The 20,442-nt window shown below is 34.7% G+C and overlaps 2 protein-coding genes across 2 annotated transcripts in view; one reads left to right on the plus strand and one right to left on the minus strand.

Annotated features, from left to right (window-relative positions):
* The window catches only part of LOC124642639 (dual serine/threonine and tyrosine protein kinase-like), a 48,018-nt gene extending 43,558 nt beyond the window's left edge, over nucleotides 1-4,460 (minus strand). Inside the window, exon 1 of the mRNA XM_047181187.1 lies at nucleotides 4,206-4,460. The gene's annotated coding sequence lies outside the window, so the exon portion shown is untranslated. The remainder of the gene's footprint in view (nucleotides 1-4,205) is intronic.
* A 634-nt stretch (nucleotides 4,461-5,094) lies between these two features.
* The window catches only part of LOC124642650 (protein boule), a 41,508-nt gene continuing 26,160 nt past the window's right edge, over nucleotides 5,095-20,442 (plus strand). Inside the window, exon 1 of the mRNA XM_047181206.1 lies at nucleotides 5,095-5,815. Within this exon, the coding sequence (XP_047037162.1) occupies nucleotides 5,444-5,815 (372 nt within the window). The 5' untranslated portion in view covers nucleotides 5,095-5,443. The remainder of the gene's footprint in view (nucleotides 5,816-20,442) is intronic.

Raw genomic sequence — 20,442 nt, forward strand, 5'->3', positions numbered from 1 at the left:
GCGGGTGTAGCCGCTGGCAAAAGCTAGTACTTTAGAAATAACATGGTGTATGGCAATTTCGAAAAAATCCTGCTTATATCCTACTTTCCTACTTATATTATAAATGTGAAAGTTTGTGAGAATGTATGGATGTATGTTTGTTATTCAATCACGCAAAAACGGCTGGACCGATTTGATTGAAATTTGGTATGTAGATAGGTGATACCCTGGATTAACACAGGCTACTTTTTATCAACACACCACGCGGGCGAAGCCGCTGGCGGAAGCTAGTATTACATATATCCGGTCACCTGCTTCAAATATTAAATGTTGATATGAATAAAAGTGTCAAGTCTCCCTGTCAAAACTGAGGCAAACCTTTATCAAAAACCGGTCCATAATTAAGATTACTAATAATTTATTTTGAGCTAAAATAACAAACTAAAATAAATTCTTGATCACTTCAGTCTGAGTTTGTTTTTAGTTTTGGAATGGAAAAGGCCACTTATAAATAGACTTTATGATCACATTTTCGATAATAGTATAATTTTACACACTACACTTGCCTCTTCCCGAAAATCAATAGTGGGTGTTCATCAGCAGTAGAGCCTACTAGTAGTCACTCATCATCTGCCTAGCCTTTTCCCAACTATGTCTGGGTCGACTTCCAGTGTAACGGGAATTAGCTGAGTACCAGTTTATTACAAGGAGCGACTGCCTACCTAACCTCCTCAACCACATTACCTGGACAACCCAATACCCCTTGGTAAAACTGGTTGTCAGACTTACTGGCCTCTGACTACCCGACGAAACGAGGAACTTAACGACTGCCAAAGATGTTCAAATGACAGCTTGTATTTTCTAACTATTATTATTGCAAGTCGAAGTTTATTCAGAACTTAACGCGAAATAGCTGCGTATAAGGACCACTTGAAAGATTCCAAGTGTCTGCTGCGAAATCTAAACATAGGCCGTCTTACCACAAAAACTTTTAAACGTCAGTTTATGCGTTGTCTAAAAAAATGTCAAATTATGACGTTGACATATGGTTCATTTTGCAGCCAAAATTTTATTAGACAAGGGTAAAACAGGGTTTAAAGTTTTTGTAGTAAGGCCCAGGTAGTCTGCATCGATGAGAACAAGATATTGTATTATTAATACACCATGTAGGCGAAATAAAACACTTATGATTGGTTTGATGCTGGGTTCCAGGATTATATTTCGCAATGTAGTGAAACTCAAAGACCAGTCATTGGTGGCTTTTAATAGAAGGAAGGCTTTTGTTAATCGCAGCAGGAATAAAGTGTAACGTTAAAAGCGCAAAACCTCAAACACCTCAGAAGATTTTTTATTCAATTGACCAAATTCTGAGAAAAAAAGTCATTCTTTGGACCTTGAGCAAGGATATTAGCCACTACTTATGCAAAAACTGTGTAAGTACAATATGAGCAAAACTTTTACCATAGTCAGGATGTACCTCTATAATATTTCATTGTCAAGGTAATACAAACACCTCGTCAGCCGTCAAGCCATCATTGTTACACACTGACCGGCTTCGCGAGGACAACACCTGAAAACCTTGAGTTTGATGAATGCATTCAGCACTAAACTCCAGAAATAACTCAATGACTCAGTACCTGCGGTAATAAAATTTTAATGTATTGATCTATTGTTAAAAAGGATTTAAATAAACTAAAAAAAATGGTCCTTTTGTCCGTTTTGCTTGGCAAGTAATAAACCTGGACATCACATATTAAGTTGTAAAGTGATTTTCGGCATTATTGTATATCAGCTTCCTCCAGTGGTTTACGCCGTGGAAATACTCCACGTATCCGGATAAAAAGTAGCCTATAGTCTAATTCAATCAGTAGTTCCTGCTATAAAAACTTTTTTGCTTTATAATATAAGTATGAATGAGGCTTAACCAACAATAACAACTATTTCCCGCGTTTCCACCCAAGGGAAATCATCATGGATCTGAATAGAAAAATATGTTTAGCTTAGATGTAACCGACAACAAGTTTCTATGTGCCTTCTTTTCAAAAACCTTTATTGGTTCAGACATTCTACATTGCAAGGGTAACTTACATATAAAGTCACTGTATAGGTATGTTTCGAATAATATTTTTAACCTAGTAGACTACTAACTAACTTCAAATAAAAAGATTAACAGATAAAAATAATACTACAATTCAAATAGTCTCTAAACTACCTTTAAAAAAAGATACTTACGTTATTTTAACACTAAGCGTGAAGCTGTGTTTCTAAAATTATATATAACTCTAGCTAGTTATTGGCGATAGTTCCTATCAATATCCTGCATGTACTTAGTTTATATTCCCAGTGTACTTGTATAGGACAAATGGGAATACCCAGCAAACTAGCACTAGATTGCACAACATCCACCGAGTTGAGTCATTCCGAAGTAGCCGGTATGAACTGACTTGAACTCCTAGTGCACCAGTCATTTTGTAAATCTCTTAAGTTAATTAAATGTACTCAATTAGTTTGGTTAGGTTAGCCTCATATTGTTTTTTTAGTTATTTGGTGGGAAATCATAATCATGACCCATTAATGACCCCTCCCGCTGGAGGGGTCATTAATGATGCAGAGCGAGGGAGTGTCAGAAGCTCACTGACTAAATCCCACCATGTTCCAGGTCTGCTGTTACCCTTTCAAACAATCTAGTACCCCTGGTAGGTAGCCTAATATCTAAAATAAACTTTTAACCTGATATCACTATGATATAATAACCATGACCTCCACAATAGCAAATATTTACTCAACAATGGTTTTCTGCTTACCTAGATAATAGTAAAACGTCCATTATGAACACAATAAAATGACAATAATAATTAATTAAATGGCAGCTGAACATAAATTAAGAAGGAAGGTCTCATTAAAATGCAAAATATTAAAAGTATATTTACACAAGTGGTTTCTGTAACAATATGGGAAATATCGTAAATGATATTTAAATATTTAAAAAATATAATTGAAAATTAAGAATCATGTCATGGAATCAAGTGTTCGTAATAGTGTAGTGTAGTATATTATAAAACCTCATAAGGAATTTTACACACTAAACTTCTTTTAACTCATTATATGCTGAAAACGTGGATCCACGCAAATGCAATTGATTTTCTATTGTTCTATAATTAGCAAAATACAAGAGGATAAACAGTTTTCTTTAAATTACTAATTGAAAAAATAAATATATCCTGTACAAGACATGATTAGTAAGGAATCATCTAGTGTTTGGCTTTCCAAGAAGACATTTGTTTACATTTTCTTTCATTGCATTAAGATATGAGCAAGGATTTCTTAAAAATGAAATCAAAACATTTGCCACAAGTTTTATAATAAGCCGCATCTTTTGAATAAATAGAGGGGTCTACGTTCAGCCATGGGCATGAAGGGTTCGGTATAGAACTTTTTTGTCTATAAAAAAAGCACACAAATTGCATGTTTTGAATAGGGACCCCCTAACATATTCTAGTTTTATATAACAGCAACAGAAATATATCTGTGAAAATTTCAACTATCTAATCGGTGACGGTTCATGAGATACAACCTGGTAACATACAGAAAAGTCTAATTCATAGTACACCACACTTCTACACTAGACTTTAGTTGTTATAGAGATATATATCTAGCATGCAGAATCTCTTATAATAATAGCAAAAAGGTTAATAGCACTATTAAACTATTTTGTTTACAACAAAAAGGCACCTTGAGAACTGCACTTAAAAAAATAATAAACATACTTCTTTATGATTACTTAATGTGTATGTATTGCATTAGAAATTAATATTATAACATTGAAATATCAAACAATGTAATGTTAAAAAAATGTCATTGTATGGAAAAACTTTTACTTTTTGCTAAAATAGTGCCAAAATAACATGCAAATGTCAGTCTTATGTCAAACGCGACTGAGTATATTATTGTTTACACATTACAAGGCAGTCTTGTGCCCCCGAAATCCGGTTTACCCGCTTTATTTATACACAAAACTGACAACAAGTACATTCGTCAACCGGCTTGGAAAACAGGCCTTAGATTATTTGCGAAAAAATGGAGGTAGCAACGAAATATAGACGGAAATTCGCGCCATTGCAGTTCCCAATGAATTTTCAAGAAATACAATGTGAACAAGTAAATTTTACGGTTATTGATATAATTGAGGATGTTACGGACCGCAGTTACAACATAAATACACTTACCACTGCAGTAAGTGCACTCTTGAAACTTTATTATCCAATTACAAGTAATTCTTAGCACATAACTTGATTATCTCGTGTACACAACGCCACAAATTAGTAGCTGTTTCCACTAACATCAGTTATTTCACCTCAGTTTTAATTTTATAGCACTCATCAACTTTTGAAACGAAATTAGCACAAGGAAAAGAAAACCAAACAACAAAAAAAATTGCAAACAGCTTCCCCGACTCGACGTACTGACATTGACGTTTTCCTAGCTATGTTGCCATACTAAGAATTTGAATTACCCCTAAATTGACGATCGCTGTTCTTTTTACTGGCATACATTGTTTGTTACTTTGAACTATTTGTATTTTTATATCATGTAAAATATTCACATAGTTATTTAGTTAAGTCTCGCTATGTTGACAATTATCTCAGTTTTTTGCAATTTTGATTTTGGTATCCAGCGATTCAATGTATGTACAACATCTTTGTTTATCTACACAACTCCCACATCGAGTGGAGATTTTCTTATGTGTCACACTTTCATCAGCTGTCATATTGCGTTTAATTATTGCATTTTAGTGCCACAGTGCAACTAGACGAATAAATAAAATCAGTGCCTTATTATCTTCATATTTTTTGGGATCCACAGAGTTTTCTCATTAATCTTAAAAATATCAAAAAGAACACGGGTAAAGTTACCATTACATCTTAAGCAAAACATTAATTTGCGTGTGCGAAGCGTTATTATCCAAACCTAGCCTATTAAAATCCCAATCATTTGTTTCTTGATAAATAGCAGAGCAGCTGATATCTTGATAACGTCCGCGCCACCTACACTTAACACACCAAAACTAAACTTAACTTAGTTAAGAACCATTAAGAATATTCATCCGCTAGGTGTCAACTGTTGACCTAGTTCCCTCGCCTAGTAAAAATAGCGGTCGACAATAGCTCAAACACTATTTATAGTGCGTATCTAAAAAAATCTCAAATCACACACTGTTATCTCGGTTGTTTTTTTTCGAAACATCACTCGAATACCGTCCGTGTGTCAGTCACGTCGTGGTCCGTACGGCGCAAGTCTGGAGCCCACCTATACAACACAAGTGCTACCGTAATCGATAAAACCTCGCGTGAAAGACAGTCAGTTGTTTTTTCGTGAATACCAGTGCCCTTTTAGTTGCCGCTAGAGATTTTAGTTTAGTAAACAAGGGAACATGTTATATTAGTGTTTTAAAGTGTTAGAAACAATGGAAAGTGTTAAGAGGTACATAAGGAGTGAGTCTGCGAGTTGCGCTCATATGGTTGAAGAAAGCACGGCGAATAACAGGAAGACGGCAGACCCCCACGAGAAGCTGAAGGCTTTGTTGAACTCCCCTGATGACGATACGGACGACACCTTGCCTCCATCAGATGCTCCTAAATTCGGGACAGTTATACACAATAGAATTTTCGTGGGAGGCTTCTCTTTGACCACGACTGATGAGGACCTGTGGAAGTTCTTCTCAGGGTTCGCGACGGTCACAGCAGCCAGGGTGATCTACGACAGAGCTGGCGTCTCCAAGTGTTACGGCTTCGTCACATTCGCCAGCCCCAGGGTCGCGAGGCTGATCGTTAAACAGGTTAGTCTTTTCTCTTTATTGAAAAACTTTTCAGCAACAATTTTGAGTGCAGAAAAATGTTTAATTAAAAAGTGGCCAGTTTTAATTCATGATGTTTATGAAATTTTACACTTTTCGGGATGAAAACTAGGGCGAAAATTGTTTGGACCCATTGTTTCGAGTCGGTGGGCTGGGGACAATGAAGTCCCGAATTTGTGGGGCATCTCGATATTTTATTATCTGCTCATCGTATCTCAACAACTCCACGATATTATTCGAAGTTTAATTTGCAAAATCGAAAATATTTATTGCTGGGCGATGTCCTTTGTTTGGGTAGGTGGTTCAATACTGAAATTGGTAGTTTACCAAATAATATTCTTTTTATTCTATGGAACGAAACAAAAATAATTGTCTTCCGTCTTTCAAGGACCTTTCAAGGCATCAATTAATTCATCATCGGTACGTAAAACAATTTCGTTGCGTTCAAAAATGAATACCTTATAAAAAAATCTGCCAATGCATCTCACATCGGCATTGAACTTCACTTCACTAACGATAACAACATGCGATATATTATATTATCTTTGCGTTATCTATGGTGCCACAAGACGTGCAAACAGCCGAGAATTGGAGCACAATGGCTCAAGGAGGCACGCCGTATCAGATACGGTGAAATTACAATGATAGATAATAATATATTTGTACGCTTGGAAACATGTTCAGTGCACGCATTTTAGCGATAACGTGTTATCGTAGCTTTACAATGTATGTAGCTACCATGTGGCTTGTAAGTCTGTAGGTGTTTTTGTAAGAGGCCTAATTACTGTTTGTTTGCTGGGGGTTATCAAAGTAATTACCTACTGAAGATATTATGAAATTTGAATTTTGATTACTACCTCTAAATACATTTCGTGGCTTGTCAGTGGCGCTGGCAGTAAACTATTAGGTAAAACAAATCGTCTTACACACAGCCTATAAATACAGGCCATGAGCAGGACTCATTTCACCGCTAGGCATTGTAGGCACATGCCCACTGGTTTATCCACAGGCAGTAAGTGGGTTTCTCTTTTCGAAGAGCTCGTAAAGTCAGGATTGACAGTCCGATTTTTTTTAAACTCTATCAACTTTTAATAAAAAACTCTGATCTAGAAAAAAATACAACCAACGTTTAGTTTTTTCGCTTCTTCCATTTCAGTGAACACAGTCCTAGATTCACATTTCAGATTTGATGGCTACGTCTCGCCATGTGGATGTGGGTAGCTGAAAACATTTTGTTACAAGGAAATTGGGTCACGGGATTCGGTCGGTAGGCGGCTTTTGTTTCGCGATTAATACGATACTTGTTGAAACAACGGTAGCGGGTACCTGTGCTAATAAGTACCTATAGCTATACCTACATTAAGCACCTAGATAGGTACTTACCTATTACAAAACGAGGAAGGTGAATCGAAATATAAAAATACCCTGTTTTACGGAAAATAAAAAAAAAATTGAGTAGGTAAAGTTGCACTCGTGTTTTTGTAAAAATAATGTGAAAGGTAATTAATGATTTGCCTGATGGAATACACAAACATAATGGAAAATTACACATTACAAGAAAATGCAGAGGCTTTTAGTAAGTAGTTCCTTACAACACCTTTTTATTCGTGCCTAACTAAACCCACATCAATACATATCTAACTGAAATATTTCTAGGTTAGTCACAGCCAATATTTGCATAAAACGTAGGTCTGAATAACTGGCGTATCTTGATTTAGATCAATCATAACAGTTTTGGATCTGACGTGAAGATAAGACCAAAGCGTATTGTGTGCGCTCAACAAAAACAGATGTTTTCGATAGCAGTGTTTTTTCAAATAACCGCATTATATATAAAAGGTGCTTTTTAATATTTTATCGGCCTTTTAATGGCATTTTTATTGTTATTTACCTAGCTTTTCCCAAGTATGTTGGTGTTGGCTTACAGACTATATGGATGCAACTGGGTGCAGAGTTTTACGACTGCCTATCTAAGCTTCTCTACCCGGTTTTGTGGGCAACCTGATAGCTTTTGGTTAGAATGTCTAACAAGAGACTTAATTTTTGTCCTCCGAAACAGAGAAAATCTTGTACTTAAACAAAACTAATTTCGAAACTCTATCAGTAAGCAGAAAAAAAATCCTTTAACCGTATGACATCTTCAAACTTCCTCAAAAAACGACTGACTGACAAGGAATTTATTTAACGGTGTTGTCAAAAGCTCTTCTCTGACCCAAACCCTTAACAGTATGCGTTAAGGAAAATTCCCAAGTATATTTCCTCTCTAAATTGATGATTATGTCAAGTGTCTTCCTGGAGAAAAATTGTATTTTCGGCTCACCTGAAGTAGCTGCATAATTTATTCTAACCACGTGATCTGAAAATATGTATAAAATATACACAAAATAAATAGCTAACAGCTCTCGTCAAATATTTTAAGTTTGCTCTTTCTTTGCGACTTATGAAATAGTCATAAGTGCGAGGCATTTTGGGGCTGACTTCAGAGCAGAAAAGTTATTTGAACAAACACAAAAAGAGTATTGATAACGCTGAGCAAGATCACCAGCCTATTTAATAGTAGATGGGTGACCGTCTTGTTATTTGTATTTCGGAAAGCACAATAAACTATAGGTTTCGGTTGTCATTTGAACATCGTTGGCAGTCGTTACGGGTATTCCAGAAATTCTGACAACCAGTCTTACCAAGTGGTACCTATTGGGTTGCCCGGGTAACTGGGTTGAAGAGGTCAGATAAGCAGTCGCTCCTTGTAAAACACTGGTATTCAACTGCATCCCATTATACTTGAGAAAAGGCTACGCAGATAATGATACTTATTTTTTTGAGATGAAGAGGAACTGTAATAGGTACAGAAAAAATACATACAAAAATCGATTCACAAATTAAACAACACGCCAGAATTCTCCCCTGCATACTGTGGCAGTTTAATCATACTCCAGTAATGACATGTTGGCGCACACTCGTTATCAGAATGAGAATCGTCGCCGAATGCAGGCTTTGATTGACGAAGTGTAGCAGCCAGGCGATCAGGGATAGCTTGGTAACTGGATGTAGCGGGGAAGCTGGTTTATTTGAGGGTAGCTTGGTATAAGGTTCGATACTTTGTTTTTACACGCTTTTTATTAGCTTCACCTGTATGTTTGTATGTTTGTATGTTTGTAGGTTTGTAACCGACTTCTTTGGGCGCGATTTTGACCCACTTTAAACGGCCAGATTTCGTTCAAACTTTGTAGATTTATTGAGGACCGATGACAATACACTAATTTGATAAAATTATTCAATTTTTAACCGACTTCCCAAAAAGGAGGAGGTTACACATACACATCGATTACTCCGAGGTTTATAGACCGATCTACGTGATTCTTTTTTTGTTCGACTTGGAATAGCTGCCAGTTGGTCCCATAGTCATCAGGTCAGGATCTGATGATGGAAACCCTGAGAAATCGAGGGCAACCTTCGAAAGTTGTAGGCATACATAGGGTAAAAACTTGACACTCAGGTGTACGCCTAAAAGCACTATTCAACTGTGAAGATTTGGAGCTGACCTGATGATGGAGACCAGAGAGGGTCCAGGGAACTCGACAACTGAATATGTAAACTACCTCGTGTTTGGGCTTAAATTATTTGTATTGACAAGACCTTTGCAACAGTGAAGGTTTGGAGCTGACCTGATGATGGAGACCAGAGAAAGTCGAGGGAACTCGACAACTGAATATGTAAACCTCGTGTTTGGGCTTAAATTATTTGTATTGACAAAACCTATGCAACAGTGAAGGTTGGGAGCTGACCTGATGATGGAGACCAGAGAAAGTCGAGGGAACTCGACAACTGAGTAAATAAACAAATAAACTGAATATGTAAAATACCTCGTTTGGACTTATATTCTTTGTATTGATGAGAACTTCCCACTTGTATGGATAGTGACAACTATTCGTAATATCACCCGTGTCGTCACGTTACGCACCAAATCCTCAACCATCAAGAGACCAACATCCAAAATATGTATTTTACCCGTAGTTGAATAAGTTTTATGTTTTACGCATGTTATTTTAGAAGTTACATATGTTTAAAATCAAGTAAGTATACAACAAATATTTACTACTTTACTTTTAGATCAAATGTACAAAATCACAATATTGTTAAATTGTCTTTCCATATCTATGTTAATTATTTTAAGATAATATTGTTATTCATATTTAAACTTTGTTAGTATAAGGTCAAATTGTTATATTTATTATGTATATATTCATTGTATATGAGTCATAATGTGTAAATTTTGTTCGAATTTAATGTATACAGTACAAGTGCAAATTATGTAGTTCAAATGTTTTTAAGTATAGTTCATCCTTAGTTCATTTTCGCCCACCAAGGACGTTCCTTCAGTAACGTCCTTGGTGGGCGGTATGTTTGCGACTAACATTTGAATGCTTCCTACTCGCTCGATAGATGGCGTTGTCGCGTTTAAATGCGCGCTATGGTTTCGTTACAAGCGATACTCTAAGACAAAATGTTTTTTTTTGTAAGACTTTAATATACCAGCTTAGAACAGTGCACAGAGGAGGTTTTATTTATCATCACCCCATCTTGTGTACTAGTAGGTCAGCAGATCACCTCTAGTGTATAATCTATGGATCACCTAGTAGCTTAGCTAGGAAACAACAGTCGATAAGGCAGGACTCGTTGTTAATTTTTATTTCCAATAATTATCTTTAGCCGTTTTCTCTAATATTGTCAAATTTTTGTATACTAAAGAGAATTTTAATTCTACAAAACAAATAATAGTTAAAAAAAAAACTAAATCTACTTTAAAAAAAAAAAACAAACTAAAAAACAGAAAATGCAAAATATCTTGATTCCTTTAACTAACAAGGCTATAATACTAAAAATAGTTGCCAAAATAAGGCGAACAATTTTTTTCGATCGTAAAGCACTCTCTGATGCTTCGCATCACGAGTCGTGCAATAGTTTAAAATTAAAAAGCTATTATAAATAATCCAAACTAAAAAGTAGAAAATAAATAATAGTTTAAAAAAAAACTAAAAAACACGCTTTTTATAGAAAACCGAACTAAAAAATAGCAAATAAATTTTAATGAATTTAAATTAAGAAAATAGTGTTCAAAATTTCAATGAATATAAATTAATAATAGTGTGAATACAAAAAAAATATTTAAAAAAGCGTGGGGTGCATGGTGTCAATAGTTATAAATATTTTATTGACAGATATGAGTAGAGTGATTTTCATTTCGATATGACCTTAAAAAGCACCCCACGCTTTTTTAAATATTTTTTTTGTATTCACACTATTATTAATTTATATTCATTGAAATTTTGAACACTATTTTCTTAATTTAAATTCATTAAAATTTATTTGCTATTTTTTAGTTCGGTTTTCTATAAAAAGCGTGTTTTTTAGTTTTTTTTGATTACTATACACTCACTGACTGATTCACTTATTCACTTATTCACTGACTCACTCATCAAAAACCTAGACCACTTCCAATGGTCGTATTGACTTGAAATTTGGCATGGAGGTAGGTCTTTATGTCAAGGTAAAGGAAAAAATCTGAAAATGGCCAAGTGTGAGTCGGTTTCAAAATAATGAAGGTGTTTTATACCCGGTGTAAATTTATACCCCTAAGGAACTAAAACGAACTAAATTTATCTATATTTATATAATATATCTTCGAATGGTACAAAGGTTTGTATTTAGTCAAAGTAAAGTAAAAATCTGAAAACGGCCAAGTGTGAATCACTTTCGAAAATAACGAATGTGTAACTTTGATCCACGAACATAATATATGATAACATGTCATGTCAGTCAGTTGGTAAATCTAGTCATAGTTAATCTAGTTCATTTCTTTGTAAGAAACATAGTACATATTAAAAAATCTAAAAGATAGTATAAATGAGACATTTCTTTAACTAACTTCATCATAAGAAAAAAATAAAATAAACAACCTTACAAAAATAAATGAAATCCCACCCAAAACAAAAATGTGAAAGACTGCCAAGTTCGATAATATGGGAATGCTTCGCCTATAAAAGAAGTGAGATCTGAATAAGTACCAAGTTCCATACACATACCTCAGTTAAAAATAGTTACTTTTTAATGATGATTACTTGGCAAGTTTTAATAGAAAATTAAATACTTGATTCATTGCGTTTAGTAGGTTTATAACAAGGTGTATGAAAACTTGCCAAGTAACATCATTAAAAAGTAACTATTTTTAACTGAGGTATGTGTATGGAACTTGGTACTTATTCAGATCTCACTTCTTTTATAGGCGAAGCATTCCCATATTATCGAACTTGGCAGTCTTTCACATTTTTGTTTTGGGTGGGTACCAACTTACTCCTGCAGTATCACAATGGAGACACCTTCAAGCATCTGGATGTAACATTACTGTCAAGTTTTATCAAAATCCATCCGAGTCGTAGTTTTTGCGTGAAAGAGAAACTAAGTAACATTTTGACACCCATGCATACAAACTGAATCTAGCGTTTATAATATCAATACAGGATTGCTGATATGTGAGACTATTTGCAATAAAATGTGCTAAGGTATAATAAAGTACAATAAAATTGTTGATGTTAATGGAGTATATCTATATGTGTATGAGCCCCATATGATAATGGAGCGAATAATTGTCATTAAATTCAGTCGGTGTCAAATGAGTTTCTTGGTGGAAAGCTCATTAACAGTTTACACGAGCCCAAAAACAGGATCAAAAATGCTCGTCAATTATATTTTGAATAGCTTCCTTCAGCGGTTTCACCCGTATGCCGTTGGTAAAAGGTAACTATTATAGTAATCTGTGGTAACACTCTACATAATCGGATAAAAAAGTACATAATAGTTTTCCTCGATAAATGTAGTATACATATACCTAACACTATAAGAATTTCTTAAATCAGTCCAGCAGCTCCTGAGATTAGCATGTCCAAATTAACAAACTGTTCACCTTTATACTACAGATTGCATACAATCAAAATGAGTACTTTTAATTAGAAATAAAAACGTGTAACCAGAACATCATGCTATCAAATTAGGACTAATTCGTTTTCCCTATAACTAAAAATTTCATCAGACCCAGATACTCTTTAACCAAGTAGGATACCCAATACTTCAAACCCTATCTCATGTAGAAAGAATGTACAGCTCAGAACTTTTCAATTAGTTGTTAATCTTGAAAGTTTGTAACGGATAAAAACTTCGGTCGGCCATTAATGCAACTTGCTGTCCGGCACGATGCTAAGTTTCTGATAACCAGTGCACACAATGCTGTACATTGTGTATTGCTCTTATGTACGTGTTACGGATGAAGTGTAGATTCGCGGACTTTGAAATTGTCTGGATTTGTATTTTTTGTGATTTTTGTATTTGTATTTTTTTACTGTTTTTTTTGCGTTTCTACGGAAACCAAATACGAAAGGAAAAAAACCGAACTAAAAAATAGCAAATAAATTTTAATGAATTTAAATTAAGAAAATAGTGTTCAAAATTTCAATGAATATAAATTAATAATAGTGTGAATACAAAAAAAAATTTAAAAAAGCGTGGGGTGCTTTTTAAGGTCATATCGAAATGAAAATCACTCTACTTATATCTGTCAATAAAATATTTATAACTATTGACACCATGCACCCCACGCTTTTTTAAATATTTTTTTTGTATTCACACTATTATTAATTTATATTCATTGAAATTTTGAACACTATTTTCTTAATTTAAATTCATTAAAATTTATTTGCTATGTTTTAGTTCGGTTTTCTATAAAAAGCGTGTTTTTTAGTTTTTTTAAAACTATTATTTATGTTACATCAAAAATGCTTAATACTTGAAAGATGGTGAAGCTATTTTGATCGATGCTTGATATTTTTTTTGGTCCCAAGTACCTATAAGGCTAATTAAACAAACAGAAAATTCCACATAGCTAGAGATTAGATTAGGTATTATTAGGTAATACAATAATTGTTTGTTGACGAACTTTTGGCTCCAGGTTCTCAAAATTAAATTCATAATGTTGTTAGGTATTGAAGATATTATATTTTCGTTCTGAAGGCTTTAAAACAAAACCAAACACATGAAAAAAAAAACGAGATTGATTTCTCAGCAGCTACTTTTCTAGAGTAAATCGATGTAGAATCACTAGCAAAATCTAGCTTGAACATCAGTCAATATCTTTTCGCAGACACAGTAATCTTTTATGTCCTGCCTACTCAATGTCCACTCCCATGAACAAAGCCTGACCTATTCTCTCCCGGAAAATAATAAAACCTACTCCTAGCTATAACCTTTCAGCTGAACCTTGGCAGTATTCCGAAAAGCTCAAGGGTGAAGAGACATAATAATAATACTGTAGTAGAAAATGACACAAACAAAGTATCTTATTTTTCGTTGAAACTGGCGTCGGGTTGCGGAGAGCTTGACAAAATAGATGCTCGATTTTTGTGATTGTTATAGGATGTGTAAAAACTGATTTATACTGATTTCTTCTTTCTTCTGAACTGAAGTATACGTATGAATGAATTGTTGAAAGTTAAATAATTAAGGGATCGGGATCTAACGGGTAGGTAATTCCGATTAGTCTTAATGATCTGATTCTTTTATATATTTTTTTTTATTTTACCTTTTTTATTCCTTGTTCAGTGTTGATGAACCAAATTAATGAATAAAAACGACATAACAAACTAAGTACATAAAAAAACTACATAAAAAATAATGTACAAGCTAAATAAACTGTGTTGCACCTATCACTTCTATTTCACCACCACCCTAAGATAAGAGGTAGAGAACACCTAAGGCGTTAAGTCCGCCGTTGTACAATGTGCAAAAAGTATTTTAAATAATAAATAATTTTAAATCACAGAATATTTTGTGATCTATTTTAAGTTCTATTTTGTGTTGGTGCTTATCAAAATATGCATGCTAATTACAATTCACTGTCTTACTATTTCGCTATTTATACGATAGCAAAAGAATTCCTGAAAGCTGAATAGAAAATGGCGCAACATTTTCATGTAATTATTTCGAAAGAGTCCATTTTTCAAGCACTCTTCACGTTCCTACACTTTGCTGGGAAACAACTGGACAGGGTTTTTTTTCCTTTTTGGTACAAGCGCCCCTTGCCTTGTGGTAAAATGATTCAGGTCAAAACTAGAAATAAAAGTACCTAATAACTATTCTTCAGTAGACTTATCATTAGAGATTTTCATAAAAGTAGTTGATCTAATTCTGTTACCGCTGCGTTTTTTACAACAAATACTGAAAAAATCATTAGGCAAATACCTAAATATTTAAGAGGAGCTCTCAAACGTGATTTTTACACCGTTTTTTCTCTATGTAAATTAATTTATTAATTAATTATTAGGATAGGACAAAATCGGAGAGCACGAGTTCGATTCGCACTTGGCGAAAATATGTTTTGTTGTAAAACATTTTCTTACGTGTTGGCAGTAGAGCAGTAGAGGTATGTAACAAGAATATAATAATATAAGAATATTTTATTTATTTGATTTATATAAGCTAATAAATAAAATAATAGTCAGATATCGGTAGTGGAGGTGGCAGTATTGCCAGCCTTCTGATCACGTTTCCGGTTGCTAGTTAAGATGGTCCTAAAAACATTTTATTTTCATGAAGATAGGCGTCATTATTTATTTCTTATTGTTTCAGTAATGTCTAGATATTTTCTAGATAATTATTTTTACTTATTTGAAAGAGAATGTATTTAAATCGGTATATTTTTTGTCAATTTAGTTCCGTAGTTCTACATATAAATCTATGTATATACCAAATGAAATGTAGGTACATAGTTGACTCCAGAAATTGTCATTTTGAAACAACCTTTCAGCTACATACATTAGTGATCCTACTTAGTGCTTTTTACAGTAAACTAAAGCTTAATATTCTGTCTAGCAGTATAGTTAACTCTACAATTTATCAGCCAATAACATTAAACTGCGCCCAGCTGACCAAAATGGAGATTGCTAGTATTATCTTTCGGTTACTAGCTGGCCATACTATGAAAACCAGTAATATTAATGAATGGATTAAACCAGTTACAGTAATCGATATTTAAATTCTTCGGGCCTTACTACAAAAACTTTAAACCCTGTTTTACACTTGTGTAATAAAATTTTGGCTGCAAAATGAACCATATGTCAACGTCATAATTTGACATTTTTTTAGACAAGGCATAAACTGAGTTTTTGTGGTAAGACGGTTCATGTTTTATGGTTATGTCACAGCCAAGTCTGAATTAAAATCTGAATTAACGTCTAAATAACGTTTACGTTTTGATTTGATTTCGCAAAGCAACGCTTAACTCCATAATTTATGTTATTTGATAAGATACTCGTAAATATATATCCACTGTTTACGCTGAAACGCGATTTGTAAGTGTATATTTAAACGGTAGACCTAGAGATTAACCTATTATCTCAGGTAAAATTCAAGTAAAATCGGTTTTTCTTTTTTAACCCCGTGTGAAAAAAATGCCTTTGGTATAATCCTATTCAGGTCTTTTAAACTCATCATTGGGAAAAAGATAAATCAATGCATTTTTTACCAAAAGCTTTTTTTTTATTTTTTAAAGCAGTGGCCTCATCTCCCCTAATGATGGACTTTTTACTGAAAAACAAGTTGGTCTTATAGAAAATGATGATTCATTACCGAGATACAGTTGAGTTTTGGCACGGAGCTAATGTATCTATTATTGAGGCACCTCAATTAACTAATAGCTAACCTAGACATATTGTTTCTTCATAGTTTGACGTCACAAATACAACAGACAGACGTTAGAAGGTTTTCTGACACGTTCAGACAAGTTCAGACGAGTTTGTTAAGTCGATCTGATGTTTGAAGCAAAGTTTTGTAAGTTGTGAAGTTTTCAGCAGTTGGTGAACTATTTCAGGTGAAATTAATTATGACAGACTTTCAACAAAATGAAGAGGTTATCAATTCGGATTATATTTTTTTTTGTTTAACTAAAGATATTAATTTGCATACAAAAATAGGGAATAGAAGCCAGTCTGACAACCAGTCTTACCTTGAGGCATTAGGTTGCCTGGGTAACTGAGTTGAGGAGGTCAGATAAGCAGTCGGTCCTGACGCTGGTACTCAACTGCATCCGATTAGCTGAAAGCCAACCCAAACATAGTTGAAAAAAGGCTAGCCAGATGATGATGACAAATATTTTTGGAAATAAATGATTATTACCGCTGACAAAGCGGAATGGAAGCGGAAAATATATTGCGCCGACCCCAAATAAATTGGGAACAGGCAGGAAGAAGATGAAAATAATGCAATTTGGGAAAATCGCTGAGAGCAATTTGATGTCTTTGAAAAGTTGTAGCCAAGAGACAAGGGGGTTTCTGGCTAAGGCAAAAAAATAAGTATAACTCTAAAAGAGTTTCACAATTTTTTTATTACAAAATGATCTTTTTTCAGTACCAAAAATAATTTTGAAAACGCCTTTTTCAGAAAACACCTACACATAAAGTTAAATGGTTCAATTTTCATCAATTTTATACTTACATGAAAACACCTACATAATCCGAATAATATACGAACAAGCATATTAACTTTTCTGATAATTGGGGATGAGTTTTACCCCTACGTAAAGCGAGAAGATTCAATTATAATGGCATTACCGTGGGTGCTTAACATACATGCATACAAGTCCACCTGCATGAAAGTGTATGCTTTATGAAATTGATCACTTTGTACTTATTAAAATGTTATTGAGATATTATTATGTGCTTGTAATGCAGTAGACATCGAATTAGTTTCCCGGGTAAGTTTGATACTATAACTAGTTATAGCTTTGTTTTACTTTCTTAGGTTTTACTACTTTGATAGGTACTTACTTTGTCCCCCCGTTAAGCTGTCCCCTCCATCTTAGTAGCAGTTGTGTTAGTAATCATTGTTACAATTTCTAAATCATAGGGCTTTATTGCAAAATTAGCTGGCTTGTTAGATTAACCCTAGGAAATCAGTGTATTCGGTATCATCAGGGTAGTACCTACCTAGATAATAACTAAATCTCGGGACGCCCTCCATAGACGGTTAGCAAAGAGTTAGAGGTTAGAATGAATTGCAAATGTAGGAAACACATAATCGCTTAACTATCCTTCCTCAATTTGCGTGAAATAGTTAAAGTAAAAAGCGAGCAACGGCGATTAAAAGTACATGTACTCAATATCCAGCAATTTTTTATTAAAACTACGTAGTAAATACCGCTTGTTTTTACCCGGTGTGGCCATTAGTCGCAGCTCCCGACACTCATGGGCAGAAGTGGCCATTTCTTGTTGCGCTCCATTACACGAAACGTTCTATTCGTGTTCTGTTATGTCCGAGTTCACTATTAACTCTTTACTGGTTTGGAACTGGATTTGATCTTTCAATATTTGATAATATTTCAACAATGCTGATAATTTTTTTAATTTAAAACTTTGTCTAATTCTACCTACACATTCGTCATCTGCCTCGCCTATTCCCAACTATGTTGGGGTCAGCTTCCAATCTAACTGGATGCAGCTGAGTACCAGTGTGCCACAAGGAGCGACTACCTACATATCTGACCAATATTACAAGTTATGGAATTAAAAAAAAAACATCCAAGAACATCGTCTTTTTGGGAGATCGGTAAAAAAAGAGAAAGTGGAAAAATTGAAACATTGCGTATTTTATAGAAATTTTTCATGACCTCATGGTCATAAGTCACGATTTGGACAGGCTAGCGGTCGAAATAATAAATAATGCATAACACCATCCCTAGTTTTTCCGGAGGGATTGGCAAAGGTATACTTTTGCCACGTTTGAATCTTGCCTTACTTTACATTGCTTATTAAAGCAATCTACGGGGCACACCCTCTCTTAAACAACATACCTATCCTATATGCCTACCTGAATAAATAATAAAATGTTAGGAAAGATAATAATTCCGCGGGACATAAATCGAGGCTCGTATGCAGGACATTTGTATTACTTTCATGTATATGCACATGCAGGAAGGAAGGGTCCCACCTTTCATACTAATTTTTCCTAACATTTTATGTCATGGATGGATGGAGGATGGATGAAGAGTCGTGGTGGCCTAGTGGGTAAAGGACCAACCTCAAGTACGAGGGCGCGGGTTCGATCCCAGGTCAGGCAAGTACCAATGCAACTTTTCTAAGTTTGTATGTACTTTCTAAGTATATCTTAGACACCATTGGCTGTGTTTCGGATGGCACGTTAAACTGTAGGTCCCGGCTGTCATTGAACATCCTTGGCAGTCGTTACGGGTAGTCAGAAGCCAGTAAGTCTGACACCAGTCTAACCAAGGGGTATCGGGTTGCCCGGGATACTGGGTTGAGGAGGTCAGATAGGCAGTCGCTTCTTGTAAAGCACTGGTACTCAGCTGAATCCGGTTAGACTGGAAGCCGACCCCAACATGATTGGGAAAAGGCTCGGAGGATGATGATTTTATGTCATGGATTTCCGATAAATAACGTCTGATTCTATAATTTATATGTGTAAAAGTTTAAGATTTTCAGCTATGCCTAATATCTAGGAAGCAAATATATTGCTATACATTATAACAAACACATATAGAGACAAAGCCATGATTCCAAAGATATTTTTACCCCGAAAAAGGGGAGAGATTAGAATGTCAGACAGGTGGCAAGTCGCAACCCACGTCATTGTCAGCCATGACGTCATATTAAAAAAGTACAGAACTTTTTACGAAACGAGGTTGCTCATGATTTTTTTGGGCCCGTTCCGAGGAAAGTTTACGAAGGGTCGTGGTGAATAGATTTTTATATCTATGTATAGGTATTTTGTAATTAGGATTCGGCGGAATTTTCCATTGTTATATTTAAAAGAGGCCTTTGTTGTGATTTTTTATTTACATGCTAGCTGTCTGCGGTTTTGTCTGTAGGTAAAACGTAGCCTATTTATAGCATTTTTGGATAAATAAACTACTGGACCGAATTTAAGTTTTTTCAGTGTTACACAGGATTATTTTTTATTCGGGCATGTGAAACATTTTCTACGGGGTGCGTGTGAAACCGTGGGATTAGAAGGTAGTCTATATAAAATCATTTTTGTTTGTTTGTTTGTTTGTACCCTAAAGGCTCCAAAATTACTGAGCAGATTTGAAAAATTCTTTCACTGTTAAGAACCTACATTCTTCCAACTGAGGTTAAATTTTATCCTAGTACGGGCAGTTGTTTCTACAGGACGCACCGACTTAGAAGCTTGTTAAATAACTAGATTCCCGTTTAGCAGTAATTCTAGTAGCACAAGCTTAAAGCCTGAATAATTTGTCGTCTGTAACGCAAGACTGTTGGCCAAGCCTGCCAAGACATCGGTCGAGCTCAGCCAAGAAGCTTCGGAGAACGCCCATACATTGGTAGCGGTCCAACGATATGTGTTTACATTACTTAATCGGTTAAATTGCTGGTTTGCTATGTAAAAACAGTCGTAAAAATTACGTGCGAGGAACTTTATTTCCTGACTGTGTGAGAAGTTATGTTGTTCAAGTTTAAAACTGGATCAATTTAGTTATTATAGTTCCATCTTATGTTTGTATAATAATCGTCAATTGAGAGCAATCTAAC

The sequence above is a fragment of the Helicoverpa zea genome, chromosome 25, assembly GCF_022581195.2.
Source record: "Helicoverpa zea isolate HzStark_Cry1AcR chromosome 25, ilHelZeax1.1, whole genome shotgun sequence".
Taxonomy (NCBI): Eukaryota; Metazoa; Arthropoda; class Insecta; order Lepidoptera; family Noctuidae; genus Helicoverpa; species Helicoverpa zea.